Source organism: Equus caballus, chromosome 1 (assembly GCF_041296265.1).
Source record: "Equus caballus isolate H_3958 breed thoroughbred chromosome 1, TB-T2T, whole genome shotgun sequence".
Classification (NCBI taxonomy): Eukaryota; Metazoa; Chordata; class Mammalia; order Perissodactyla; family Equidae; genus Equus; species Equus caballus.
The window spans coordinates 159518029-159545769 of NC_091684.1; the positions used below are offsets into that span (position 1 = coordinate 159518029).

Sequence of the window (27741 nt, forward strand, 5' to 3'; positions counted from 1 at the left end):
AGGTGAGTGTAAGATTGCAGGCTACTCAGCCCTGCTGCAGCTGACATCTAAACGCGAGAAAACAAAACACAATTGAACCAGCCTTACGCATGCCTTTATTTAGATCAACTTTTTTCAGAATGCAGCCAAACTTATGAGTCAGACAACCCAAAGTATCCAGCCCTCTTCCACTGGGCTAGTTTACCCTGGAGCAGGCCCATCCTGAGACAATCAGGCAGAACCAGGTGCTAGTTTGCTTACCATCCCATGAGTGGGAGAAGATAAAGGTGATAGCGGGCTCTAGCACGAGGAAGTGCCAAGTGCCGTTGGCAAATGCTTCTGCAAACAGCTTTGGGCAAGCTAAGGAGAGCATCTGCTTCAGAGCCAGGTTTCTCAGATTCCAAGCAAAGCCCTCAGCTGGGCTACAACTAGCAGAGGCAGACAGAGACACTTGCCTCCTGTGGCAAAAGGACAGAGTTGTTCTGCCTTCCTCGTTCCTTAACTGAAGGGTCTGTCTGGGCATGACAGATGGACCGATGCCCTAGGGCCAAGTGGGGAGTGACGTGGAGGAGGAACCAGACCTATGAGGCTCTTGAAAGCCTGCCAGGGGTGCAGTTACAGTACATGTCCTTGGAGGTAAGTGGCTCTAGCTGTGTTGGGTGAAACTGAAATCCTGTGTGATCCTGCATGGCCTTGGATGAGGCCAGCTTGGTTCAGGCATACATGGTGAGCTGCAGCCACTGAAAGAGGAAGTCCCAGAATCAGAATGTAAACAAGAAAAGAGCCCAGCCCTAAGGATCTTATAGGTAGGGAAAAGAGAGCCCCGGCATGCCAGACACCGGGAAGATTTTCTGCGAAGCAGCAGTTCACTGCACCCTTCCCCTAGATCTCTCTTGGGAAGCTACATGTTTTCCAGCATAAAGTCGTTTGAGGAGCTGATGCCCCTTTGGAGCCATCCCCCAGTACTGAGCTTCCCTTACATTCCTTTCCTGCCCCATCCCTCCTCTACTCTTTGGAAGTGAAGAGCACACAGTGAGTCCGGTCTGCCTCGTTGACTCCTCCACCTTGAATTTTAAGGTCTAGGGGGCGTGTACTGCTCCTAGTAGGCTTTACCTCTAGAACATTGAGTTTGATGATACCGTCTCCATCCTTGTCAAATGCGTGGAAAGCTCCTGTGTGGGAGAAAGCACAGTCCAGAGGCTAGTTACAGGCTCACTCCCCCTTCACTACTCTAACTCTTAAGACCATGAGCTAAGTGCTGTCCTTCACACAAATCTGCCAGGCAGAGTATCGCCAGTATCCCTCCCTTTGCCTTCCCACTCAGCCTAAAGAGGACCTTCGCCTTTGTTCAGCCTGGATAGTCGACTGGAAGATGATCAGGCTGAGATTCCTACTGTCACAGCTGTCCCTGTGGGAGAGTGGGCAGGAAGGGCATGAGAGCAGAAGGGTAGCCCCCCACTTACTGAACATGCCCTCCAGCCTGACGAAGCAGCAGATGAAACTGTCGAAGTCGATGTTCATGTGTTTGTCTGCATACCGCATGGTAATGATGTCGTACAGCTGTCTGTTGAGGTGGAATCCTGTGGAGGCAGCAGGTGAGAAGAGGAAGTAGAGTTGGAGCCCTCGGGTCTGCATTCTATTTTCCCTGCCTCTTGGCCACTCTGTGGCCTGGGAAAGGAAAATGAAAAACCCTTTCTCCTTCCTTCTCTAGTAGCACCCTAGCTGCCTGGTCCTCCCCTCCCATTCCTGCTTCCACCAGCTCCAGTCCCCATCCTGGCCACCCTCTTTCTTCCCCAGCACCTGCGTCATTCACTGCATTTCGCATCTCATAGCTGTTGATGGTACCGGATTGGTCTGTGTCGTAGTGTTTGAAAATTTTCTGGCAATAGAAAATTTGAGGACAGAGCTTATACACTAAACCCCTGAATCAACCCCTCCTTCACTCCCATGCTTCATTCTCTCATCCCACCTGCCAGGTCTTAATCTTATTCCAGAGGTGATGGAACTCTTGCAAGTTCAGCCTCCCAGAGCCATCTGTCTGGAGGAAGGAGGTCAAGGCTACAGGGCGCACATAGCAAAATCCCCCTGGTTTGGGAGAGGGGCTTTCTAGGGGGCCCTACAGGGAAGGTCGCCCCATAGGAAGCTCTCCCCAGGATGTCCTACCCACTGTGCTGTCCTGGTATTTAACCTCCCCTCCACACCTCCCCAATCCAAGTTAGTGCCTACTCCATAGCCCAGGGAGCCTGCCTCCTAAGGACCACTTTTCTTGAGCAGAGCCACAGGCAGAATCCCAGGCCTGAGATAAGAGCGGGGCAATGGCCTTCCCACCTTGTGCTGCCTCCAGCAGCTCCTTTCACAGCAGCCACCAGAATGTTCTGACTCAGGACCTCCTTAAGTCTTTTCTTGGGCACAAATTTGGGCCCTTCTGCCTGACTGGGCACCCTTCACTGCTGCCCTGGCCCCTGTAGGCTGCCCAGGGGCTGATGACAGAGACTTGAGAAGGGGTGGCAGAAAGGATACATCCATGAGAGCAATCATGCTCCGGCAGGACTCCAGCGTGAACCCTTGTGTCTTCAGGTCCTTATCTGGGGTATGGAGAAGAGCGAGGAGCTACTTTCAGATCACTGGACACGAACACACACACACACACACACACCCATCCCCCACATATGGTTTGAGCCACTCACGTCTGTTCACAACTGTGTTAAGGATATTCTTGAGCTCATCTGCACTGATCTCCATATCCTGGGAGGAAGGGAGTAGAGAGTCACACTTCAAGAGTACAGCAGCTGATGGAGCAGAGGCTTTGCACAGTATCCCAGCTGTCCACGTTTATAAAGTCCCTGTCAGTGCTATTCTGTCACAGGGAAGATAGGGCTTTTCTGAGGAAGGCAGATACTGCACCCTCAGTCCAGGCTGCAGTGGGTAGCTCAGGGCAAAAGGCCTCTGAGCCATCCAGTGGATGCGTTGGTCTAAAATTCGTGGATTTCTGTGCTATACACATAGATTCCCTGTTTCCACTCAAAGCCAAAATGACCTCTACTGGACAGTAATGAAATAATTGGCAGGTTGAGCAGTAATCAAAGAGAGGAGAATCTGTGCAAGTTGGGGTTAGAAGTACTCACGTCACCCGCTATCTGCCTGAAAATGTTGTAGAATTGCTGCTGTTCCTCACTTTCCTGGTCAGTGATGCCAGGCTGTGGCTGTGGAAGCACAAAGGAAAACAGGTTCACAGGGATCAGGGAGATGGACAGACCTGTGAGGAAAGTTCCTTCTGGGCCGAAGGAGACAGTGCCTAACACTGCCCAAGGTGGTGGCAGGAGCTGGGTACAGGGGCACATGCTCTTCTTTCTTAGTCAAACCTGGAGAGCTGGAGTGAGAACCATCTAGGCCCCAGCGACCCTTCACTGCATACCTCCCAGCCCAGCTATCCCAGCCAGAGGAGATCTACTAGCCATGCAGACAGGTAGACAGCACCCCCGGTCCTCTCCCTGCTCCCCATTGGCTGGGACCTCTCCAATGTTTTGAGTTTGACCATCCCAACCAAATGAGCCCCAGCAGAACAAAGGGGGCCAGACCATTTGATACCTCCAATTGCCTTTGTCATCAAGGCCAAGCCCCCAGAGGACCCCCTCCCTCCCCACTCCAGGATAGAGGAAGTGGGCCTTAGCCTCACCTCCACTAAGCTTTATATGACCGCCTTTCCCCACTCCAATCTAGCACCCTCCCCTGAGCTGTGGAGGATCCATTTCTGATGTCAGCCCCCTTCTCTCCTACTATTCTTTATCCCTCCATTGTAAAGAGCTTGAGGATGCCAGGAAACAGGAGCGGTTCTGTCTCAGGCCTTGCTTCATTGCCTGGCTGGCTAGGCTTCAGCAGGGAGGCTCAGCCTGTCCTTCCCAGGCCAGGGACGGGTTTGGGGTGCCTGCCAGCTCCAAGATATTCACCCAAGCAACATGCCAAATTTTAGGAGAATTTGATGAGAGAAGAAGTCAATGGGACAAGTCCAAACCTCTAGACGTTAAAGGGTCACCCCACCCCTCCAATCCCGAGCACCCCAAGAGCATAGGAGGACCCCGGTTGTGTGCTGGCCACCCCATTCACGCCACATGCTCAGAAACCTGTGGGGATCTCTCTTGCTTATCGGGGCTTGTTTTGTCTTTGCCCTCCTCTGATTCCTGGTCCACACCCAGTTCCTTGTTGCTGTTTGCTCTGTCCGAAACGAAGATGATGGGCTGGAGAGAGGAGGCAAGTTGGGGGAGGGGGGCAGGAAGGAAGGAAGATTACAGGCTGAGCGGGCTCAGGGAGGCAACGTCCCTCCTGGAGCAGCTTTGTCCAGTGAAGAGTAAAAGAGCAGAGTTAGGAGCTCCTGAACCTCAGTTCAAGCTCTGTCTCTGCCACTAACAAGCTGTGTGACTTGGGGAAAGATGCTAAGACTCTCTGGACGTCTCAGTTCCTTATCTCCTCATGATAGAGTTATGACGGTTCAACAAGGTAGTTAGCACAGGTGAAAGTGCTAAGAATGCTAAAAGCAGCGTGATCTAGTGCAGTGATTTCCAAGTATTTTGTAGACTTATTTTCAAATGGTAACACTGTTCAAATTAAATTTCCCCAGAAGCCCAGTGGATGTAAAGTCATTAAAAACAGAGCTGCTCTGCTCGATGAAGAGGGCACCCCCACAGCACCATGGTGGCTACTGAGGCTCCTCCAAGGGACCTCTAGGACTCTGCAGGGAACAGATTGAAAAAAGACTGATTAGTGGCTTGGTCAATGGGTGAGAGGCCAGAACACAGGGCTGGAATCCCAGCCCACCCCTCACGTAGAAGAAATATCCTCTCTGGCCTCAGTTTACCCCTCCATTAATGCGGACGATAAAACCTGCTCTGCTCGTCCTGTAGGGCTCCTGTGGGGATCACATGAGAGACTGAATGTACAACTGCACTGCCGGAATATTTAAGATGCTACACAAATATAGGAATATTTTCAAGCCGTGCTCATGCAAGTGAAGAGGATCCAAGAGGGTGGAGAGCGGCTGCTGTGCTAGGCTGATCCCAGCCGGTGCTGGATGGCCCCCAGGGAAAGCCAGAGGAAGCCTAGGCCATAGGGGCTGGTTGCTGCAGTGCAGAGAGCAGTGGGGCAGTCAGATCTCAGAGTAGAAAAGGAACCTGCCCGGTTTCCAAGTCCCCAGCTGCCTTTCCACACTGTTCCTCTAGGACAGCGCAAACCGACAGATCTGTGGAAACCTCTCCTCCAGCTTTGGCTCCCAGCTGCCCTGAAGGCCCTGGCTTGCTCTGCCTCCCAAGCAAAGGGTCTTGCTCAGGCAACTGATGCTTATGGGCATCCTAGAGCAAGTAGGGGTTATAGTTGGGGGATAGTGTGCCCATGGACATGGTGTGGCCATGGGGAACCCCTGCCAGACGCACATCTCTGGGCCCAAGTGTGGGTCTGGACAACACAGGCCTTGGGGTGTTAAGGGGCCTGCACCAGAGAGGTGAGGGCAAGAAACATGGGTTTTGGAACAGATAGATGTGGTTTCCAGTGCCAGTTTCCCCAGTCATTAGTTGTGTGTCCTTGGGCGAGTCACTTGGCTTCTCAGCATCTTTATCCTCCCCTGTAAAAGGGGAAGAGTAACAGCTCCTACCCTGTAGATACTGTGGTAACAGAACACTGTGTGTTTTCCCCTAGCACAGTGCCTAACTCATGAAAGGTGCTTGACGATCAGCTGTGGTCTGCACCAGCACCAGTACTGGGAGGACTCCAGCATAAACACTAACCAAACCTTGTCTGTTGGCCCGTGGCTACTCCCCGTGGGCTCAAGGATGCCCAAAGGTCAGTCATTTCTGGATGGTACTCTGGGCAGTCAAACCAAAATTCTCTAAGGGGAAGCCATTATTGAAGACATTAGTATCCTGGAGACCAAGGGGAAGTTACTGGGTAAATGGAGCAAGGATGGGGTACGAGGTAGTTTGAGCTGCTAAACAACTGTTTAACTGTTTAAACAATCTTGAGTTCCAGAACCACACAGAGGAAGTGTCCCTGGTCCCAGATGAAAGCTTTGCTCTGAGGCCCGTGAGATGCTCTTAGCACACATGGTCTGCTTTAGCAGCGGCATCCTTACAGCAGAGTGGTTACAACCAGGACAGCCAGGGGGGACTATTAGAGACCCTGGTGACTCGGAGGAGGACAACTACCCAGGACCCCAGAAGCAGAAACTGCCCAGGGAGCTCTCATTCCTTCTTCCCCCTTAAACCAGTCAAGTCGAGTAGCTCCTCTGAGGCTGGGAGGGTGAAGGTTCTCTTCCTTTTCCCCCTTTGCCATCAGGACACAGGCAGCACAGAGTCCGTCGGGGCCCACGACTTCAAGGGGGGCTGTGTTCAAAGTGAGAAGTCACTGTCTAGAAGGGGATTTGCAACAGGCTTCACCTGGAACCAGATCCCTGCACTGACTTAGCTCCTCTGGGCATCCTCTGCCACCCCTTCCCCAGAAGGCTGAGAAAAAGGAAGACTGGGGAGCAGGCAGGGAAAAGAGAGGAGGCAGAAGGAGCTGTCCTGTCTGCAGAGCAAGTGGCTGGCATTGCAAGACCCTCACTCCCTGTGGAAACCCTCACACAACTATCTCCCTGTATCCTGAGGACCAGAACCGGTTGCCATTTCCTCCTGCCAAGAATCGAGCCTTGATTAGTGTAGCCAAACCCACTTCTGGGAAAGAAGGGATGCTCCTTGTGGTTTTTGCAGGACCCCCACACCAGGCCCATTTTCACTGGTTGGCCATCCTCTCCTCCCTTATGCGAGAGGCGGGCAGCATAGCTTGGTGGTTCTATACCGACTCTGGGGCCAGACCGCCTGGCTCTAAGTGCTGGCTCTGCCACTTACTGACTGTGTGGCCTTGGGCAAGTTAGTCAATCTGCCTGTACCTTTTCTTCCTTGGAAAATGGGGATAATAATAGTACCGATCTCATAAGGTTGTTGTGAGGATTGAGTTTATCCACGAAAAGCAGCTGGAAGAGGGCCTGGCACCTGGCCTTCACTCGGCAAGCATTAGCTATCATTGTTCTGCATCCGTGGCTGCAACAGGAGCTCAGGGGAGCGAGGGGCTGGCAGGGGAGAGGCAGGCCTAGTGCACGCGTGCTCATGCACACACATGCAGGAAACACTCTGTGCTGTCTACCCGCTCACCCTGTTACACTCACCTTGGTTTTTTTCTTTTTCTGCACAAGGAAAGGAAACAGTAAATGCATAACAAATAAAGAGTAAGTTCCCAGAAAACCCAGTGCCTTTTGCCCTCCCTGTCACCTGGTCCTCAGCTTGGGGTGAGGTTCCAGGGTCCAGAGATCCAGGTCATGTGGACCCAAAAGGGGGCTGGAGGGTGAAGGGAGAAGAGAATTCTCCAGGCCCGAAGACTGGTGGCTGTCACAGCTTTTTGTCTTACAGACCACTCTGTTACTATTGTATTTTTTAATGAAGTTGGTTACTAAAACACCAAAAAAGTGGTTCACCCAAACTGGCCTGAAAATGAATTTTGTTTGACTTACAGAGTTTTTGTTTGTTTTTATTTTAGAAAATATTTAACTCAGGCAGAGACTTAATACAGAAATCCATGTTTGGGCTTCTTTTGTAAAATGAGAAGTTCTGGCAGGCTGCACGGGCCTGCGAGCCGCTGTGGCAACAATCTGGGGAGTTGACAGCAACTGTTCTCTGCACCCTCCAGTTTGCCACAGTCACCACCACTCCAGTGGTCCTTCCAACACTGGAGCCAAGTGTCAGTTGAGAACTGCAGGCAAATATGCCAGTGTAGGGACACCAAAACCCCCACGGCTACCAGCTTTATTCAGTTAGGTGACATGCCAGCTCCCCTAAGCTTTTGAGTTTGCAACTCCTGATAAATACTCTACACTGATTGCCAATGTCCAAAAGATAAGAATAGAAGCAAATGCACTTAATAGTAAAACCAGTGTCTGCGCTAGATAATGCAGAAGGCGCTTGGAGATGTGGCGCTGGCACTAGTCAGAAGACAGTTCAGCATTATCCTCTTATTGGCCCAAGTCACACCCGTAGAGCACAAGGGACTGCTTACTAACCAAGGCCAGGCCCAAAGGCAGTCACAAGACTGCTCAACACGGGGAGACCTCAACACACACCAACTCTGTGCTTCTAGCTCTGGGTCTCACACCCCTGGAAACAGGTCTCAGTGTGGGAATGGGGGAAGGAGGCTGAGTCTGGACTCTGAGAATCTGGATGTGAGTTCCAGCCCTGCCACTTCCGAGTCTGTGAACTCAAGGGAGCCATTTAACCCCACGGAGCCTCCACTTCCTTACTTGAAAACCAGAGATAATAACCTTATTACATCTCAGAAACCTTGCAAGGATCAAGTGAGATAACACACGTAAGAAGTACCTTGTAAAATATATAACACAGGAATGATGACCACCCTTTGAGGGCCCATGCTGTGCCAGACACTTCACATACATGATCTCATTGATTCAGACCTCACAAAAGCCTTGCAAGGCACATGTTATTATCCCCATTTTACAGACTAGGAAACTGAGTCAGAGGGATTATGTAACTTGTCCAGGTCTCCCAGCTGGTAGATGGAGGACACAGGTTTTGATGCTGACTCCAGACTATGTGGAGTTGCGCCTCATAATCCAGTCTTAGCTGCTGCTCTTGTCTTCCCTTCCTATGGCCTTGACCCCTCTCTCTAATTGTTCAAATTGCTTTTCCCTCTAGGACTCTCTTCTGTAGTTCCCAGCCCCTGCACTGACTAAATGGCCCCAGGTCACGCAAACAGAAGTTGCAGTAACATGGAATAATTGCTGTGCGTGCCCCAGACTCCCATCTCCCTCTGCCCATACCCACTCCCTCCTCCACTACCCGCCTGTCCCCTGCCTGGATCAGGGAAGGTGACCCTCTGGACCTTATCACATGTAAGAGCTAAACCACTCACCACTGGCCGATCCACGGAGATTGTGTTTTCAACTTCCCTGTGAGGAACACAAACATGAGGGGTCTCAGTGTCACCAGCAGCAAGTAGGAAGCACAGGGAGGATTTTCTCAGGATGGTTTCTTGGAGCCAAGTTGGGACTGACCTCAAGAGAACCCCAGGAACTAACATCCTTCACCCCAGGAACCAGCCCCATGAGGCACCATCCCTAGCAGCCAAGTGCAGACACATGGGTTCTTGTTGGCTTTGCCCAGAGTGCCCCCAAAGCGTGACCCAGCCACCAACCCACAGACCTTGTGCTTCTTTCAGGGACAGAGGTCAGAGTGGCAGGGCCTCTGAGCTCATCTGTGGTGGCCACGAGGGCAGGATGTGGCCTTGCTAGCTTCCCTGGCCACCCTCCCTAAAAGTTCAGTCACCCCAGCACCTCCTATCCCTCTTCTCTACTTAATTTCTTCTCCTTATCACTTGTCTAACTCTCACATACTACATATAAATCTTTTCCTGTACATTGTTGTCTCATGCTAGAATGTTAAGTTCCATGAGGGCGGGGATTTCTTTCTGTTTAATTCACTGCTCCATCCTCAGTGCCCAGAAAAGAGTTCCTGGAACACGGTGGGTGCTCAATAAATAGCTGTGGGATGATTGACTGAATGACTGAATGAATTAATGAATAAATGAATGGGGGAGATGTGGCCAGTGGCTCAGGAGCAGAGGAAAAGTTCCATCTGGTCAACATATCACAGGATTCCTGGAGGAGACCAGTCCAGCTGCCTCATGCTTCCGATCTCTATAATGGGCCACATGGACTTTTAGGAACAGGTGGGAAAGCGGGTCTGGGACTCACTCAGAGAGGTTCCTCTTTTCAGAGAAGACCCGGAGGATGAATTCTCCCTCCTGGTGAGGTTCGTAGGTGGACGGCACGATGACGTACTCGCTGGGAGGCAGGCGGAAGCGCTGGGACACCTCCCGCATGTTGATGTAGGTTTTGCTCCTGGCCTTGGACGCGTTGTACAGGAAGAAGTCCTTCTGCAGGTGCTGCCTGTTGCCATGCATCTGAGGGACGGAAGAGCCCCAGGGACCTGAGCCCCTCGGGAGGGATGCCCAGTCCTGCTCACAGTCCCCTTCAACAGTCCCTTCCCGACTCTCTGGTCACCCAGTTCACAGGCATGACCTACCTACTACCAATTCCCAAGGCCCCAAATAGCTCAATATCCCTGGAGCGCCCCACCCTCTTTCCCCTTCATTTCTGTTGTGATTCAGGAGTGAAGGTCAAGTCTATCATTCCCCCCCTCAGGGCCACTTACCAGAACTGCTGCTGGTCAGCTCTGAATCACCTCCATGCTGGGGAAGGACCCCAAGGAGGCAGGAGGGGCCTTAGCTAGGGTCTGGGGAGGCAATTCCCCCATCCCAAGGAGGCAGTCACCCTCAGAATGTGGCTGTGTGACTATGTGTGTGTGTGTGTAATTGAGTGAGTGTGAAGGCGTATGAGTGGGAGCAAGAGTGTGTGTGTGAGGTGGGTGAGTGAATATGAACGTGCTTGACAGTCTCCGGTGGGAAGGGAGAAGGGACGCATCACGAGGGTGGTAGTCAGGAGGTGATGCAGTACCCTGAGGCACCAGCTCTGGAGTTGAGTAAGCCGGCAAGACCCTTTCCTGTCATAGTCCTGCCCACAAACCCCACCGAGAAGCTTTCCCATGCGCCACAGACAGACACAGGATCCCCAGGTAACTGCACACAACTGCTGGCCGCTGCCATTTTCATACCTCTTTGGGAACCTTGAGGAGAAACAAAAAGAAGATGCTCAGATTCTGTGGATTTCAGCTCTGAATGGGGATGAAAAGCTTACAAGAAGGGAATGCTAGCAATTGTGGAGTGAATGCCGATGTCTGACTCCCCGTGTACCCACCCACCAGCCCTGCCCACTCCACCTCCCCCTGCCTGGGTTTTTTCCACTCGTTACAAACATCTAAGAGGTTCTGACACAAGTGGACCTGATACCAGGAGTTCTAGGGGGTCACTGAGTACCAGGGGAGCTGGAGGACGCCTCGGGAAGCCCCCGAAAGCCTCCTCCCTGAGAGGGGATGTGTTTCCTGGGCTGATTCTGGGTGGGGACTGCACACCTCATAGATGGCGAAGCCGATGGTGAAGAGGTTGGCCCCTAGCTTGCGGTTTTTCCGCCGGTTCTTCTGCATCAGGGCCACCAGGAAGCTGCAGATCACCTCGGAGTCTTCCGGGTCGTCGTCCTCCTCCAGGAGCTTCAGACGGTACTGAGGGTTGGTCCAGAAAGTGTCTGTGCCCCCACAAAGGAAACGTACGTTCAGATCTGCCTCTCCGGGAAAGGGCAGGAAGGGAAATGAGACAGAGGGGATCTATTTATCTTCATCTCCCGCATCTAGATGCTCAATAAATATGGAAGGAGTGATTCAGGCATTTGTCTAATTATTCAATTAGATAAAATAATTTGTCTAATTATTAGGTACAGGTCGCCTATTCCTTTATACAGATGGGGCGGCACTGACTGGCTGTGTGGCTCCTCCTTCCTCTCTGAACTTTCATTCTCTTTTTGCTGACGGCTTCACTTTCCTCACCTGCCCCTGAAATGTTGTTGGTCCCTGGATTTGGTCCCAGGCCCCTTCTCTCCCCCCACCGTTCTGCTCCCCTAGGCTGTCGTATCCACTTCCACTTTTTAACTGCCCCCTACACCCTGGTGATGCCTGAGCTGTAGATCCCAGCCTCAATCTCTCTTTTGACTCCCTTCCTTTCTCCCTTCTTTCTTTCTTTTCTTCCTTCTTTTCTTTCCATCCTTTCCTCCTTCCTTCCACAAATATATGTTGTCCGTAGCACAACCAAGTACCATTCTAATGTGTGCATCCACTTCTCTGTTACACATCTTCATACTGGATAGTCTACAACTGCCTCAAACTTTCTGTGTCCCAAATAAACTGCCCTCCCCACAAGCCCACAACCAACCCCACCAAAAACAACACACCATTTTTTTCCCCTTGTTTGTCATATTGTGACATTGACACCATCTATTCAGGCTCCCAAACTGGGAATCTTGAATTCGTTCTTCATTCTTTTTTCCCGACATCACCCAGTATTCTCTCCCCTAAATCTGCCCTGTCAGCTCCATCTATGCTGCTCCTGACTTGGCCTAGACTTTTGTCATCTCTGGCTTGAACTCTTACAGTGGCTGCTAACTCAGTCCTCTAGTCTGGTCTGCACCATTACGAACACAGTATTGTTCCGACACAGTATCCTGCTTAAAAGCTGTTTTGTTGTTAGTGCCGTGGAGTCGATTCCAACTCCTAGGGATGCAGCTGCCGCAGGATGACAACCGGCAGACGACTGGGAAATGGACCTGGGCGGTTGCAGTGAGAATGTCAAATCTTAACCACTAGACCACCAGGGCTGGCTTAAAAAGCTATTACCAGCTCCCTAGTGCAAATTCCTCAGCATGGTGGTTTCCTTCTCAGTAAAATGGGGAGAGTTTAATGAGATCATGGGAGTCTGGAACTCAGTAGAGACTCAGCAAATGCTATTTTATTATATAATAATAACAACACTATATTATTATTAATATTATTCTACCTGGAACTTGTTCTGCTTGGACCCTTCCCCCATCCAGAGCATTTGCTACCTGGGAAGTTGCGGCAGCCTCCGGCAGAACAGCCCCTCACCCAGCGGCCCTCGTTCACGGACACCGTCCAGGTCTGAAGCTTGTCAGACTCCAGGGCATCGGCTGTGAGGTTGCAGATCTCCAGCTTTGTGAAATGGTAGATGAAATCATCATATGACATCCTAAGAGGTGGGAAGACGAGAGAGACCCGTGTGGGAGGCTGGGAAAGGTAAGACTCCAGGGCTAACAGTTCAGTAAAATAGTCCAGAGGAACTTGGTCACTGACCCAGAGAGGACCTTGTCCTTCCTTTTTAGGGTAAACACTGTCAGTTCTGATATATCCACCCCATCTATCATCTCTTCCAATAAGGACTCAAACTCGTGTGTCCTTAGGAGAGCTTGGCAGCAATTCAGTTCTCCAAAACGTTATCGCTGGCCCCTCCGCTGGGCCCAGGCACTGTGCTAGGCACAGGCGAAGGGGAGATACTTGGGGAAGGACAGACAATTAAGCAAGCAATTTTGACAATGATGAGTATCACAAATAAATTAACCTCAGTCCTAGGGGAAACAAGGAGGTCCCAAAGACAGTTCTCTTTAAGGTTGAGTAGAAATGGTCTGAGTGAGGGTGAGGGTGGCATTGGGCAAGCAGAGTAAGTAGTGCTTCCTAGGCTCAGAAAACAGCTCTGTGAAGGCCAGGGAACAAGTGGCTGGAGCAGCGTGAGTGGTGGAGGGTCACAGGTGAGGCAGGAGCCACATCACGCTGGCCTGGTCCTGGGCTCACTTGTCACCCTGACCTGGCGGGCTCCTCTCAGAAACTCAGCGTTGCAGGACCTCGAGCTGGAGGGGAACAGGGCCCCAGTCTCCCAAGGGCTGGAATCTGATGGCCTCTGTCCAGGGAATGAGGTTTGACATTTCAGCTCCCCACTCCATCCCTTATCCTTTGGGGTCATCGTGGGTCCTGGACTCACCAGAACTCTCCATCCTCAGTCACCTGGTGCTGCAGACGGGCCTTCTCTTCTTTGTCCACAAAGCTCCAGTCTTTCCAACTAGAGAGAAAAATCGAGGAATTATGGAAGGAGGAAGAAGGGAAGACTTGATGTGGTTTGAGAAGGGAGGCATCAGTGAAATACGAAAAAGTTCACGAAATAGCCCATCTCCAACTGGCAGCCAGTGTGAACCATCAAAATGCAAATCTGATCGGATCCCCTCAGGATAAAACTAATCATTGCTTCCCACCATCCTCAGTCTTAAGACCAAACTCCTCAAGTGGGTTTATAAGGGCCTGACCCTTTTCTGGCTGAATTTTTTTTTACCCCTCTTCACACTTTAAAGGTTAAGAGTTGGGCTCTGGAAATAGATAAACCGAGGTTCCAATTTAATAATACCAGTCCTAGTTATGTAACCTTGAGCCTTTCACTTAACCTCTCTCAGCTTCTGTTTTCTCAAGTGCAAAAGGGGAATGATTATATCATCTACTCACAGGGCTGTGATGAGCAAGAAATGAAATAATAGATGCAAACCTTTCAGAACAGTGCCCATCATCTAAAAAGTAACCCAGTTACTAAGAAAAAGACCAAGCCTGGAAACATCTCCTGCCAGCGCCAGAACAGCCCAGCTTTGTGTTTTTGAAGCTGGGCAGTTTTATACACTCTCTCTCCCAAAGAGGGAGGAAATAAAGCAGATTTGTGTTCCAGGCACGCTGAGGAGAATGAACGGAAACTGGGTTGTCCCTGGAAAGATAAGGGATTGGGGAAATGCTTGGAGTCAGGGGATGCTGGAGGGGAAATGGAGATTCCTGAGACAAGAAAGAGGGACGTAGTCGGGGAGAGGAGTCTCCTTGAGTGACCAAGGACTGGGCCCCACTTGTCAGCCATCCCTGCCATGGACGCATTGGCAGGAGATGGGTTAAGACTGGACACCAAGCTCTGAGGCTGGAAAACACAGCGAGGGGGACTCTGGCCAGTGGAGTAGACAACTGATGGGGCACCGAGGGCCTTCTCAGAACGGAGAGACCAGTTCAAATGCCACTCCCTCCAGGGCACCGTTTTCTACTCTTCTTGTGCCGCCCAAACTAGGAGAGGGGCTGCCTCTTTTGTGACCTTTACCATAGCATTTATCTCACTTAATTATTCATGTTTGTTTGTCTATCTTTGCCACTGGACCTTAAAGTCTGCAGGGGAATGGCCTGTATCTCTGTTCATTTCTAAGTCCCCAGACAGTAGCAGGGGGCCTGGCACATACTCAGCACTGAGGAAGTAAGAATTTGTCGCATGGAAAAGTGAAGGAGACAGTAAGGAGATGAGGATCACCACCTTATCATAGTCTATCCAGGGAGGCTACCTGTTCACGGAGTAACCTCAGTGCCTAGACCTGTGCCTGTTATTCAGTAGGTGCTCAATAAATACTTGGTAAGTGAATGAATAACCGAATCAACCAGTAATTACAGTGCCCTGGGATGAGAGGTGTGTGGAGGTAAACACAGGGGCTGACTCAGCTACTGAGTCCTGCTGTCCCCTCTCGAGAATAAAAGAGGAGCTCAAGGGGCTGCCCCCCATTCAGGGAGGCAATCAGGATCCAGTGACTGGGGTAGGATGATAACAGCTTTGTAAATGTTCTGGAACCTTCATAATCGCTTCCCCATGTTTATTATTTTTGCTGCCCCAAGTCTGTTGCTCTCAGTGACAAGCAATAAAGTTCTGTCAAAGGACCTGTGCACCTTTTTATGGGGACAGTGAGGAACAGGACATCTTAGCACTAGCTAAGCGTTCTGCAGACACGATCACATTTTGTCTTCATAACAGCCCACCAGGTAAGTGCTAATATTGTTCCCACTTTACAGATAAGGCAACAGAGACACCGAGAAGGCAAGTCACTTGTTCAGTCCAGATCCTGCATTAAGACTCCCTTCCTGCCTGGCCCTGGCTCATGCTTTCCAGAATCTTTCCTTCCCAGCCAATGGCCATCAGCAAGCTCTCTGGATCCCAGGCTGCCCTGGCCCTGCTCCCCACCCTTCCCTGAAGCCCACGTCCCCTCTTCGCTGCAGATCATCGGTTTTGAGGGTAATTTTAGACCAAGCCTTTGTAGTACTCTTGTGGCTCAGTACCCAACCCAGCCTTGCCCCAGGCCCTGTTGTCCCCTACTGGTGGGGTCCGCTCACCTACCCATCACTCCAGGAGCCATTCCACTCCACCTGGCCCCAGGGGTTCCGCAGCCGCACCAGCTTCACTTTCTCATTCTTGAACCAGGCCTTGGGCAAAGAGAAAAAGCTCTCTCGCTCTGGGCCCTTTCTAGAAAGAGGGTCTTCTATCTTGCCCTGAGGTCTGGGACAGGGATAGGGGGAGAATTCCTTATAGGGGCTGTCCTGCTTGGTTCTGGTTAAGGAGACTATTCAGAAGTTCTCCCATGGAATGGCAGGGTGAGGAGTCAGAACCTTAGGACTGAGTCCACAGGAGTCAGGGTTTGGCCATCGCCTCACCATCTTCTAAGAAGTGATTTTCCCAGCAAACATTTGGCCATGATGAGCTTTAGGGGAGGAGGCAGGGCATATCCTGTCGGGCCCTGCTAGCACATTGTGTCTTTGCATGAGTTAGAAAAAATGTCCCTGCTGGCTGAGAAACTGCAGACAAATGTCCCCTCTAGATGGACTGATCAGAAAAAAGTGCGTCTTCGTCTAGTCTGCTACATGGGCTGCTACAGAAGACAGCCCCTCTCTGCCCATCCCTGTGAACAGGGCACATCCTGCCCAACTATGTGCAATAGGCCTCACAAGGTTCCTGTCCACGACATGACCCGGTAAAGGCCAGATGTCCCTGTGCAAGCAAAACATTGTAACTCTTTGACTGTGAGAGAACAGGAAACACGAGAGCCCATGAAATCAACTTCATAAAACCAAAGTGATTTCTATTTGTTCTTTGGAAATGTTGGGAAAATTGCCATCTTTAGCACTAAGAACAAAGATAAATTGAGCACCATCTTGTGGCAAGATCCACCTCTACCAGTCCCAGTGGTCCCAGGTGTTTGGTGTTTGGCCTGAGCCTTGAGTGGCTCCCCCGATTGGAGGCAAGCTCTACAGATAGGAAGGGGCACAGAAAGCTAAGTCCTGACTGTGTGGGGTTAACCCAGGTAGCTCCTCAAGTCCCCTCCTGCCAAGCCCCACAGGCTCACCTCCTCCAGCCCAATGACCGAGTAGGCATGGCCTCTGACTAGCCCACAGGCCATTCTTGTCTCATACTGAACCGGAACAATTGTCTGTGGAGTGAAAACCAGACAGCTCGTCAGGGGTTGGGGAGTAGAAGTTCTGCTGCCTGAGACAAAGTTCATACTGGTTCTATTTTCTGGGTTCTGCGAGGGCGAGGACTACTCCACTCCCTGAAAGTGTGTCTCCCAAACATGAGAAGACCCTCACTGGCCCTTTAAGAGAGTCAAGAAGACACAACCCAGACAAGTGGTTTCCCTCAACTAGTTGACCTTGAAAGGTCTGTCTGACCATTGGGGAGAAAGTGGAGGCTGGGATGCGAGGTGGGTGAGAGCCCATCCTTTCTAGATCCCTTAGGGCCTTTCAAAGGAGGAAGGGAGACAGATGGAGGCTCCCCTGGACTCTGGCTCCCCTTTCCCCTGAGCCCGCCCAGGGTTGACTATTCCTGGAAGAGAAGGATTGAGAAAAGGAGTTAGATGAAACATGTAGGTCTAACCTTTTTCTTTACATCCCCTCACCCCCTCCACACCTACCTAGAGCATGATATTCAAGAAATCAAGAGTCACAGTGCCCAGGGAGAGAATTCTGAGGAGGCCAGAGGAGAGTCCTGCTCAGATGTGACTGTGCCTAAGGGCTGCAGGGTTAGCTCTGCCATTTGTAGGGATTTCCAAGTTACAGCCATGGGAAATCCTTGGCAGATGGGTATGGTCAGTAAAGCCCAGGGAACCCTGCAGGATCTCTATGGCTTCACTTTGCCTGATAACGTAACAGCTTTAAGAGGAGCTTCCCAAAGCCATGCTGGGCTGTGGAATTCCTGGAGCCCTTTTCAAGGTGAGGGGTGTTGGGGGACCTGGGCTTTTGGCATCTCGGCCTCTTCCAGATCTCAATCTCCATATGACCTAGCCCATGGTGAACAGAAAGGGAGGGGGCAGGAGATTCACGCATCCCTCAGTTCTAGAACTGGAAATGACTTGATCACTTGAAGTCACTTAAAATGACTCTTTTGGCATTATGTATGTATAGCTAGCAATTCCACTGCTGTCGGTCTGTCCTAAGGAAATCATCATGGACATACACAAAGATGTCGCTATTAGGATGTTCAGTATAGCATTTAAAAGTAGTAGCCAAAAACAGAAAAAGAAAACAATCTAATTTTCCAATAGGCTATTGGGTAAATAGATAATAACATATCTATATGTTGGAATATTGTGCAGCCACTAAAAAATGTTATGGAAGACACGTTAAGAATATAATTCTTGTTGGCACATAAGAATATAAAGTTAACTGATAAAAAGCATGCTGCAAAGAGGTACATAGGTTGACAACATAAAAATTTAGATTAAGTGTATGCATAGAAAAATCCTGGAAGGACATATACCAAATATTAAGAGTTATTATCTTTAGATGGGGAAAATATAAGTTACTTTTTCCTCTGCTTTACTATATGGCTCAGTATTCATCAGTGAGCCCAGATTAGAAAGTACTAGAATATGAGCACTCTATGAGGGGAGAGACTTTGCTTTATTCACTTGAACAGTGAAAAGGGGAGAGAATTTTCTTTGATTCCTGGAAGAGTGCCTGGAGCCCAGTAGGAGCTCAATAAATATGTGTTAAATGAATAAATTAATGAATTAGAAGAGGAGAAGCATTTTAAAATAAAAGAAGTTTCTCCTGTATTTCTGCCTGTTAATTTGTTATCAGAGAAACTGCCTGGACCATGGAGTATAAAAGAACACCCCCAGAGATTCCCCCCAAATCCCGTCTCTCCCACCTTCTTCAAGAACCTTGGAGCAGGCAAGTTATTCCAACCCAGACCCTTGGAAGGCCCTGGGTGGGGGGGGCGGTGTCTGTGTGTAAGGCACTGCCTGCTGAGGGGAGTCTGACACCAACAGGGCAGGTGGGATGGTCAACTGGGTCTGGCATATTGGAGGTGTACACACCCGGGTTGGTCTGTCATCTGAGTCTCTGGGGATGAGGTCTGAGTCCCTGAGCCGCGAGTTATCCATATTCCTCACCATCCGTGCAATCAAATCCCCCATTTTCAGCCCAGAGGGAGAGGTTCCATAGGTCATGTTTGTGCCATCCTGAGGCCCGACAGGTAGGTCAGGGAACAGTCCAGGAGAGGGAGAGACAGCAAACAAAGGAGGGTGATGGAAAAGGAAGGAGGCAGAGGGAAGGGAGGGGACAGATAAAGGAAAACAGGAGAGAGAAACAGAGCATGAATGGAGAAAAGATGAAGAAAAGTGATACAGAAAGAAAGTGTTCATCTATGGGTGTTTTATGCTAACTGATCTTCCCAAGCTTTCCTACCCATGGGGAGTATCCGGAGAGGAAGGAACAGGAATTCAGCTTGGGCCCCTTCCTCAGCAACAGAAAACGCCAAGACTGTTCAACATTAAGCAGCCCCCAGGGCAGGTGTGTCTCCTGAAACTCGGGAGGCCTGGCCAGTCTGCAGCCTCCTTTGCCTTGGTTGGTCTCAGTTCACACCACTTTGTTGCACTGAGAGGGAGACTACAGGCTGAGCTTCTCCCAGATTACAACACGATGCCCGTCCCAGGTGAGAGACAATCAAAGCTCAAGAACTGGGAGGTTTTCTTAGGGAACTAGCGGGCTCAGGTCCAGAGCCAAGTATGTGGCTGGCTTAATGGGGACCTGCTGGGACTGAGCAGCACCGACCACAGTGGCCTGCACTGACACAGGCCTCTGGACCTATTTTCAATATTCCAGGGCTTGAAATGTCCTTGCCCAATCTCTTTATTGATCCCCAGGAACTCTTCTCCCTTGACGAATTCCCGGTTTTCAAAGTTGAGAGCCAATTCCCGCTTCCTGAAACAAAACATCCACCCTGTCCCAGAGGAGAGCCCTATGTTGCTATTCATTGGGTAAGTCTTCCCTATGTTTGGCTGCTCCCTGCCCTGCACCCCACACCCCAGACTTACATCAATGGAGCAGCCCATGAGGGAGCCTCTCTCGATGGCTTTCTTCATGATCTTGTACATGTCTCTGGGAGCCTCCTTGATCTCGAAAAACTCTGTCACCCCTCCTGTGAAGTCCTCCATGGCCTCTGTAGTGTTCCCACCTTTCAGGGCTTCATAGGAACCATGGAGCCTTAGAGAGAGGAGGAAGACCAATCTGGGGTCACAAGGTTCCAGGAAACATGACCCAGGCACCACTGCCACAAGAACTTTACTCTTGGGTCCTGTGATGTTCTCTTATGCTATTTTCCAACAACTCTGTAAGCTAATGGGGTAGTTACTATGATTCTCTTTCACAGTGGAGAAACTGAGCTCCACAGGCTAAATGACTCACCCAAGGCCACAGAAAGCCAGAAGCACTGGGACCGGAACCTGGCTATTCCTACTTCCTGACAGTTTTCTTTCCACTATACCCTGAACTCTGAGGTGGGGCTCCCTTAAAGCCATTAGTAGCTTGGATGGGCCTTCTAAGTTGAAAGACAACGTGGCTTTATCAATATTCTGCAACTCATGAGGTTGAGCTAAGCAAGACCTTGGGATCTGAACTCCAGAGATATAATGCTCGGATCCAGGACTTGCAACGCCACCATGAAGGCAGAATTAAAGAGCTCACTACGGGAAGTTAAAGCTAAAAATTTCCAACGCGTCTTCATTTTTAGTCTTAAACATAGTGTTTTTAGTTAGAGCTGTTACCGCCTGGACCTGATCTTTTCTGACTATGAGTCACAGTTAAACACACACACGCACATGCATGCGTGCATGCATGCATATGTGTAGACACATGCCCCCTCTCATGAGTGAGTCCTCAGCTGGATTTTGCAGCCGACCTCACCTCTAGCCCTGCCTCACATTCTAAAGTGTTGCTTTACTTAGCATAAGCCTTCTCCAGCAGAGCACTCCAGAACTCATTGCGGTGGTTGGATTTGGTGAAAACCAGTTGATTGTTGTAAGTCGGCAGGCAGTCATCAATAACCACGTCCACCCAGTCTCCATAGCGCCAGAACTGCACAGAAGCATCAAGCACAGAATCACATCCTCAGATTACCAGTGGGAAGTGAGTCCCACTGCACACTCCTGTGAGGTCTCTTTCATCCCAAAGGAGTCCCATTTCCTCGGCTCTGCATCTTGGTGCTTATTCATTCTGTTCTGGGTTTGGTGTGTGTGAATCTTTCTCTAACTGGACTGTGAACTCCTCGAGGGCAGGAAGTGAGTTACAAACCACTTTGTCTCTTCCACAGAGTTCTGCTTAACACTGGGGATGGTAGGTACTCCATGAATATCTGAGGAATTGGGATTTTCATTCTCCTGCTCAGTATTTCTGGGATGGGGCCTTGGTATCAGTAATTGTAGGTATCTCAGCTGATTCTATTGTGCAGTGGGGTTGAGAACCACTGCTCTAGGTGAAGGAGATGTATTGACTTAGGAATTTCTTGATGACAAACAAGGTAGAAATGCTGCTCAAGAAGGATTATCATGGAATGGAAAGTGACCCAGAATGTACTCTTGCTGTAGTAGGAACATTGTCCAATAATTTCAATTCTGGAAATTTTTTTTTGAACAAATCAGTTTTAGCTGAAGAAAGTCAAATGTAGTTTAATTTCCTTCTAATGACATTTTTTCCCTTGTTGATAAGAGTGCAAAAATCTTTCTGGCCTTTCTATTTATGGCCCTTTAGATATCAGACCCTTTAAATATCAGAGGGAAACGATCAGCTTGATGGCACAGGGAAGAAACAGAATTCAGGGCTTGGCTGCCTTGCCCATGCTGGCTGGCAGGACACCTTTGGTCCTGAGGTACGAGATCAGCAGGTTGATCAACTGATGATTTGGGTCACTCCCAGGACATTAGGAGCCTTCAGGGGGGAGACAGATGGACACCTCAGAACCCCAGTATCTGCTAGATCCCCATGTATGGAACTCACTTCAGTGCTGGGGCAGTACCCAGGACTTTGGCTCTATGCCAGGACAATTTGGATCTAGAAAATTTCCAATGGCTGAATTGATTCTGGAACCAAAAGATTCATTTCTGGGCCAAACCAGAAACCTGGACCCCAGATTAACCAGACTTTTCTTCCAGGGCCTATAAGGGGTGAGTGATAGACGTGGTACAGACCCGTCTTAAAGGGAAACAAGTAAACAGGAGCCACAGTTGTGGACAGGGTTTCCTTGACAACCTAAAGGACCCCACGAATTCCCAGTGCTAATGTCCCAGGGACCTACTTGAGAAGGGCTGCGGGTAATAACACAGCAGCCAGCCAGCTGGAGAGGCAAAAAATAGACTGACAGGCCAGCAGACAGGATGTCCTCTTGTCTTTCTGGGGCATAGCGGAAGGTGTGGGGGGATTAAGGGGAGCCGAGATAAACAACTGCTTCCTCACAGGCTTGGGGCCTGAGGGGAGTCACTGCCCACAGCCATGGCTGGGAGGGCAGCCAGAACCTTTCCTGGAGCCACTTGGAAGTCAAGGCCAGGAGACCGTGGTGGGTGGATGGCAGCTGGCCCTCTGAACGACACTCCCATGACCTCACCTGGAAGTGGAAGATCCCCGCGTAGTTTTCAGTAAAACTCTGATCATGGGGAATGACTCGGAAAAGCAGGCGCTCATTCAGGGTCAGGCAAGCAATGGCCGCCAGGAACCAGCAGTCCCCTGCAGGCAAGCACGGGGCACAGGTCACAGGAGGGGCCTGTACCTCCAGGGAAGAAAGAGACCCAATCCCAGCTGGCTGCTCTACTGCTCTAGAATGGGGTTCGCTTGGTGCTCACTGTCCTACTTCCAGATCTGACCTTACAGGCATGTCCATCCGGGGAAGGAGTTTGACAGCAGGCCCTTGACAATGCGGTCAACAGGGTAACTTACTCCCTCCTGACTGGTTTTCCTGAAGGTTGTAGGCAGTTCCTCCATCTGCAATGAAAGCTCACTTCCTTTTTGACCTCAGTAGTAAGTCATAATGGCTCGTTCTTCCTAACACCTGTGGGAAATCCACCCTGCCCCCTACCTTTGCAAAGTGAGTCCATTTCCCTCTCCGAGCTCAGTGGAGACTGAGCATCTGAGAACCATCAGTCAAGCAGATGTGTACTGTAAGGAAAGCCAGTTAGGCAGCTGCCCTGGAACCAGTCTCTAGGGGGCGCTAAGACACCACTGCTAATGGAATGAGATGGGGATGTTTTCTTATTCCCTGAACTTCCTTTCTGACAGAGTACTGTATGTTGTAGGAGGCAACACTTTGCAGTGTGCATGTGTGTGTGTGTGTGTGTGTGTGTGTGTGTGTGTGTGAACACCCAAGGACAGCCTGGTACCCGGACAGTCATAGAACTGCCTTCTAAGGAGGATGGGGTAAGCTATGCAAGGCCTTTGTTTTGCTGTGTGGGATGTGATAGCATCCTTGAGTCTGCAGAGGCGAGGCTGAGAGCTGCCAGCAGTCCCCTCCCTGCAGCCCCCCTGCAGCATCCAGCCTCTCCTTTGAAACAGTGTATTGGTTTCAAGGCCCAGATCATTGGCTTGCCCAGGGCTTTGCAGGCAGCCGTCCCGCTGGTGCAGAAACCCAGGTATCCAAAACCTCTTCAGCCTCTCCTTCTGAGGCCAAATAAACCTAATTCCTTTCATTTAGTTTTGGGTGCCCTTTTCCCTCAAGCCCTTCACAGAGCTGTCCCGCAGTCCATACCAAAGATAATACTTCCTGAATGCGAGGCTGGGAGAGAGGAAGGTCTGATGGAACAGCTGAGCTAACGAACCAGACAGAAAATTGGATGCTCAGCCACATGGCAAATGTCTTTGCTGAAGGACCCCTTTAATGTGGAGCTATTCTGGGGCAATTTAAACAAGAGTTAAAGGTGCAAGTGGTCTTTTCAGTAATGCATTTTATGTGTATATCTGGACACTATGTGCCCAAGGGACATGCTTGGTACAGACAGTTTGAGAGCTGTATTTTAAGGAGGGTGGGTGCAGTGAAAATCAAGGTTTTTGTCTTGCTGAGTGAGGTGGTTAGTGTCCTCGAGACTCTACTGGGAGGCTGTGGAATGAGGCTTATACCTCCCGTGACACAAGGCAAAGAACTGACGAGAAATGTGGGAGGAACAGAAATTGAAGCAATCATCAGCACATCGATAAATGAGCATAAAGTAGTGTTATGAAAACCTCCTGCCAAAAGTCATTAAAAGCAAAATCAGGTTATTGTCCCTTTACTTCCTGTAAAGGTTCCACCTTTTAGTCACCCCTTGATTGTTTGGCTGGATATGACCCAAGGGACTCTCCTACCTAAATCTCCTTGACAGATGTCGGTTCTGTTGGCTCCACCAATAATAAATCGGGGATTCTTGCAAATTTCCTGTGAGACAGAAAGGAAATAACAATAGTAGTAGTAGCTATTATTTATTGAGGTCTATATGTAGTCCTGGCATCACGTGTCAAGAGTTTTATACATACCACTGATTTAAACTTCCAAAAACAGCCTGTGAATTGGATACTATCATTGTTATTTTTCAGATAAGGAAACTGAGGCTCTGAGAGGTTAAGAAACTTTCCCAGTGACACACAGCTGGTAAGTGGTAAAAGCCAGACGCCTCCCTTTCCCATTGTTTCACACTGCCCCCTCGCACTGTCATGCTGTCTGAGTAAGGAAGCACCTTGAGAATTGGGGCAGTGTCATTACTGTCACAGCTTTAGCAAAGGGGCAACAGAAAGCTTGGCTCTAGCTTTTTTTTTTCCATGCCAGGAAAAGAGGTGCAGGAAGGAAAATTAGGGTCTTTCTCCCCAAGACGTAGTAACACAGACATTTAGTGTCAGCATGTATCCCAGAGTCCACAGGACTTGAGAGCTGGGGAGAGCAGAGAGTGAATTTGGTGTGGGCCTCGCAGGCCTCCCCATCTGAGGGAGGTGCATTTCTTGATTTGAGCTAACCCGATGGGGCACCCCCGGCCCAGCAGTTCTCAAGTCCGGGTACCACCGATGATGTGCAGAACAACAGAGGCCAGTAGAGGGTGCTCTTGGCTTTATTTGGATGTGTCTTTTTTTTTTTTTTTTTTAACTTTCTAGATTTTGCAATAATTATAGATTCTGTATTTTGGTTTTGACACCATTCTTCACAGCTTCAAGAAGCCTTGCTATCCCTGTGGCACAGCCGTCTCTCTCTCTCTCACTCTCTCTCTCTCTCTGTCTCCCACTGCCCCCTCATCACGACAACCCAATACACCCAGGTGGGCTGCAGCTCTCTGCCCTCAGGGGTCTCTCCCTCCCGCTAGATGGGAAGTCTTGTTTAAACCACACTACGCACACCTCCCGTCTGAAACTCTCAATGCAATGGAAGGATAAACCAAAAGCAATAATTTTGTAAAAGGTTACGTGTAGGGGGAGGGAGGGAATAAGGTGGTGGGAATAGGCATGAAAGTAAAACTCTGAATATAACTGTTTGAAAATAGTTTTGACTTAAGAGCCATATAAATTTTTCCAGAATTAAAAGCCAAAATTAAAGAAAAGATCACTTTAAAAAGCAATCTGTAAGAGCTGAAAGCAAACTTAAGCCTAGGAAGATGCCTGTCGAGTTGGTGGCATGATCACACATGTAAAAAAAATGACTTCAAATGACTTAAAATATAACATTTGACTCTTTATCCCTTTTGGGATATATCTTAAGGTAAAAAATCAAAACCATAAAGAAATATGAACCATAAGTAATAATAATAATATATATTGTTATTATTTCAAAACTTTGACATATATACTGTAGAATAAAGTAAATCAGAATTTACATAAATGTCATTAGGAAACAAGTTTTTTTTAGTATAAAAGAAAATATGTAAAACTATAAAATTGAATAACTTAAGTAACAACCTTGCAATGTTAAAGTTGAATTGGATATGTGACTCAATTTATTTTTGTTTCTCTAAAAATATATTCCCTATCCTCTCTGCACTAAAAAAGCCCAAAAAACTAGAAGCAATAACAATCTGTAGTAAAGAGAACATCAACATCCAGGTTGTGGTCTTTAAAAACCGTTTCCCATTAAGAAAATGTGAGACTCATTATTCCAAACAAGACTCCTTCCTTTTAAAAAACAAAGAAGCCGGGGCTGGCCCTGTGGCCGAGTGGTTAAATTCGTGTGCTCCGCTGCAGGCAGCCCAGTGTTTTCTTGGTTCGGATCCTGGACACGGATATGGCACTGCTCATCAAACCACGCTGAGGCAGCGTCCCACATGCCACAACTAGAAGGACCCACAACAAAGAATAAACAGCTATGTACCGGGGGGCTTTGGAGAGAAAAAGGAAAAAAAAAAAAACTTTAAAAAACAAAGAAGCCAATTAAGGTAGAGTGGACATATGTTATTTTGTCTCCCCAGTGTTTTGCCTCTTTAAAATACATTCCCCCTTCTCCTGAGATTATCCTCAATTTTCCACTGGGGAGCAACCCGACTGTCAGCCCATGTCATTCTGGCAGGCTTCCCCCTTCACTCAGCTCCAGACGTATAGTAGGGGCCCTTAGAATAAGAGTGATTGGTTCAGGATGGGCAACATGACCAAATCTGGGCCAATGAGATATGGGCCAAGACTTTTTTTTTGTAATTATTGAGAAGGAGTACATTCTTCTGCTGGAGTTGCTAGGCTGGTAGAGTGCCAGCCTGAAGCTGCCAGTAGCATATTTGCCCCATGGTGAAGTTAGCCTGCTTGAGAATAAAGCCAATTCGAGGAAACAGACAAGGGAGTGGTGGTGGTGGTGGGGGGAACAGGGAGGGGCGAGTTGACAGCTAATGTTAGGGACCATGTCTTGATGACATGGTTTGAGAGCTAGATTCAGTGTAACTAAACCTAACATCACCCTTGAGCGTTCAAGCTATATGAGCTTTTTTGGTTTAAGCTAGTTTGAGTTTGGCCTCTGTTACTTGCCAGTTGAGACACTTGACTACTGTATGTTCTGCCAACTGTTATAAGGAATATGTTACAGAGTGACTCAAATACTAGAATTTTGGTGACATTTTTACCTGTCACAGGTATTTCTTCCTCTCCTTGGGTCTACGAGTTCAGAAGCACTCTTTATCCTCCCACCTCCCACCCACTCCAGGGCTGATGACTTGGGAAGGCAGCAGCTACACTGATATCTCTTCCATCCGTTTGGAGGTCCAGGTATTTGAATGGAGTTACACTTTTTCCAGTAGCAGAGATTCCTCAATATACCACATTTACCTTCTAAATATCACATGGGTCAAAGTCAAAGAAGGAGTTTCAGGAGAAGTTTAAGAGTACTTTGAATTAGAGCCAGCCCTGATGGACTAGCGGTTAAAGTTCGGTGTGCTCTGTTTCGGTAACCCGGGTTTGGTTCCCAGGCACAGAACCACACCACTCATCTGTCAGTAGCCATGCTGTGGCAGTGGTTCACATAGAAGAACTAGAAGGACGTACAACTAGAATATACAACTATGTAATGGGGCTTTGGGGAGGGAAAAAAAAAGGAGAGGAAGATTGGCAACAGATGTTAGCTCAGGGCAAATCTTTCCCAGCAAAATATGTATAGTGAACTAAATAAAAATGAAAATATAATATCAAAATATGTGGGATGCAGTGAAAGCAGTGCTTTGAGGGAAATTTATAGCATTAAATGCATATATTAGAAAAGAAGAAAGATCTAATATCAATACCAGTATTCTACCTCAGGATACTAGAGAAAGAAGAAAAGTTTAAGCCCAAAGCAAGCAGAAGAAAGAATAATAAAAAATTAGAGCAGAATCAATGAAATTGAAACCAGCAAAACAATAGAGAAAATCAACAAAACTGGTTCTTTGAAAAATTCAATAAAATTAATAAACCCCTAACCATGCTAACCAAGAAAAAAGAGAGAAAATACAAATTACCAGTATCAAAAATGAAGGAGAGGTCATTACTATTGATCCCATGAACATTAAAAGGATAATCAAGGAATACTACATATAGCCCTATGCCCACAAATTTGATAACTTAGATAAAAATGGACCAGTTTCTTGAAAGACACAAACTACCAAAACCCACACAAGGAGAAGTAGATTAGCTGAATATGACTATAGCTATTAAA

The 27741-nt window shown here is 48.9% G+C and overlaps 1 protein-coding gene across 2 annotated transcripts in view; it reads right to left on the reverse strand.

Moving 5' to 3' along the window:
• Nucleotides 1-72: 72 nt before the first annotated feature.
• The window catches only part of CAPN3 (calpain 3), a 43883-nt gene continuing 16214 nt past the window's right edge, over nt 73-27741 (reverse strand). Inside the window, exons 2-24 of one of the 2 annotated variants that reach the window (XM_001503274.5) lie at nt 23961-24030; nt 22234-22352; nt 20578-20711; nt 19673-19841; nt 18674-18817; nt 16703-16786; nt 15700-15785; nt 13507-13584; nt 12560-12720; nt 11040-11209; nt 10683-10694; nt 9764-9972; nt 8923-8959; nt 7169-7186; nt 4101-4214; nt 3105-3182; nt 2667-2724; nt 2500-2564; nt 1949-2017; nt 1780-1858; nt 1443-1559; nt 1093-1151; nt 73-719 (exon numbers count right to left, since the gene is read on the reverse strand). In XM_001503274.5, the coding sequence (XP_001503324.1) occupies nt 693-719; nt 1093-1151; nt 1443-1559; nt 1780-1858; nt 1949-2017; nt 2500-2564; nt 2667-2724; nt 3105-3182; nt 4101-4214; nt 7169-7186; nt 8923-8959; nt 9764-9972; nt 10683-10694; nt 11040-11209; nt 12560-12720; nt 13507-13584; nt 15700-15785; nt 16703-16786; nt 18674-18817; nt 19673-19841; nt 20578-20711; nt 22234-22352; nt 23961-24030 (2157 nt within the window). In that variant the 3' untranslated portion in view covers nt 73-692. The remainder of the gene's footprint in view (nt 720-1092; nt 1152-1442; nt 1560-1779; nt 1859-1948; nt 2018-2499; nt 2565-2666; nt 2725-3104; nt 3183-4100; nt 4215-7168; nt 7187-8922; nt 8960-9763; nt 9973-10682; nt 10695-11039; nt 11210-12559; nt 12721-13506; nt 13585-15699; nt 15786-16702; nt 16787-18673; nt 18818-19672; nt 19842-20577; nt 20712-22233; nt 22353-23960; nt 24031-27741) is intronic. The other variant, XM_001503281.5, reaches the window with a different exon arrangement.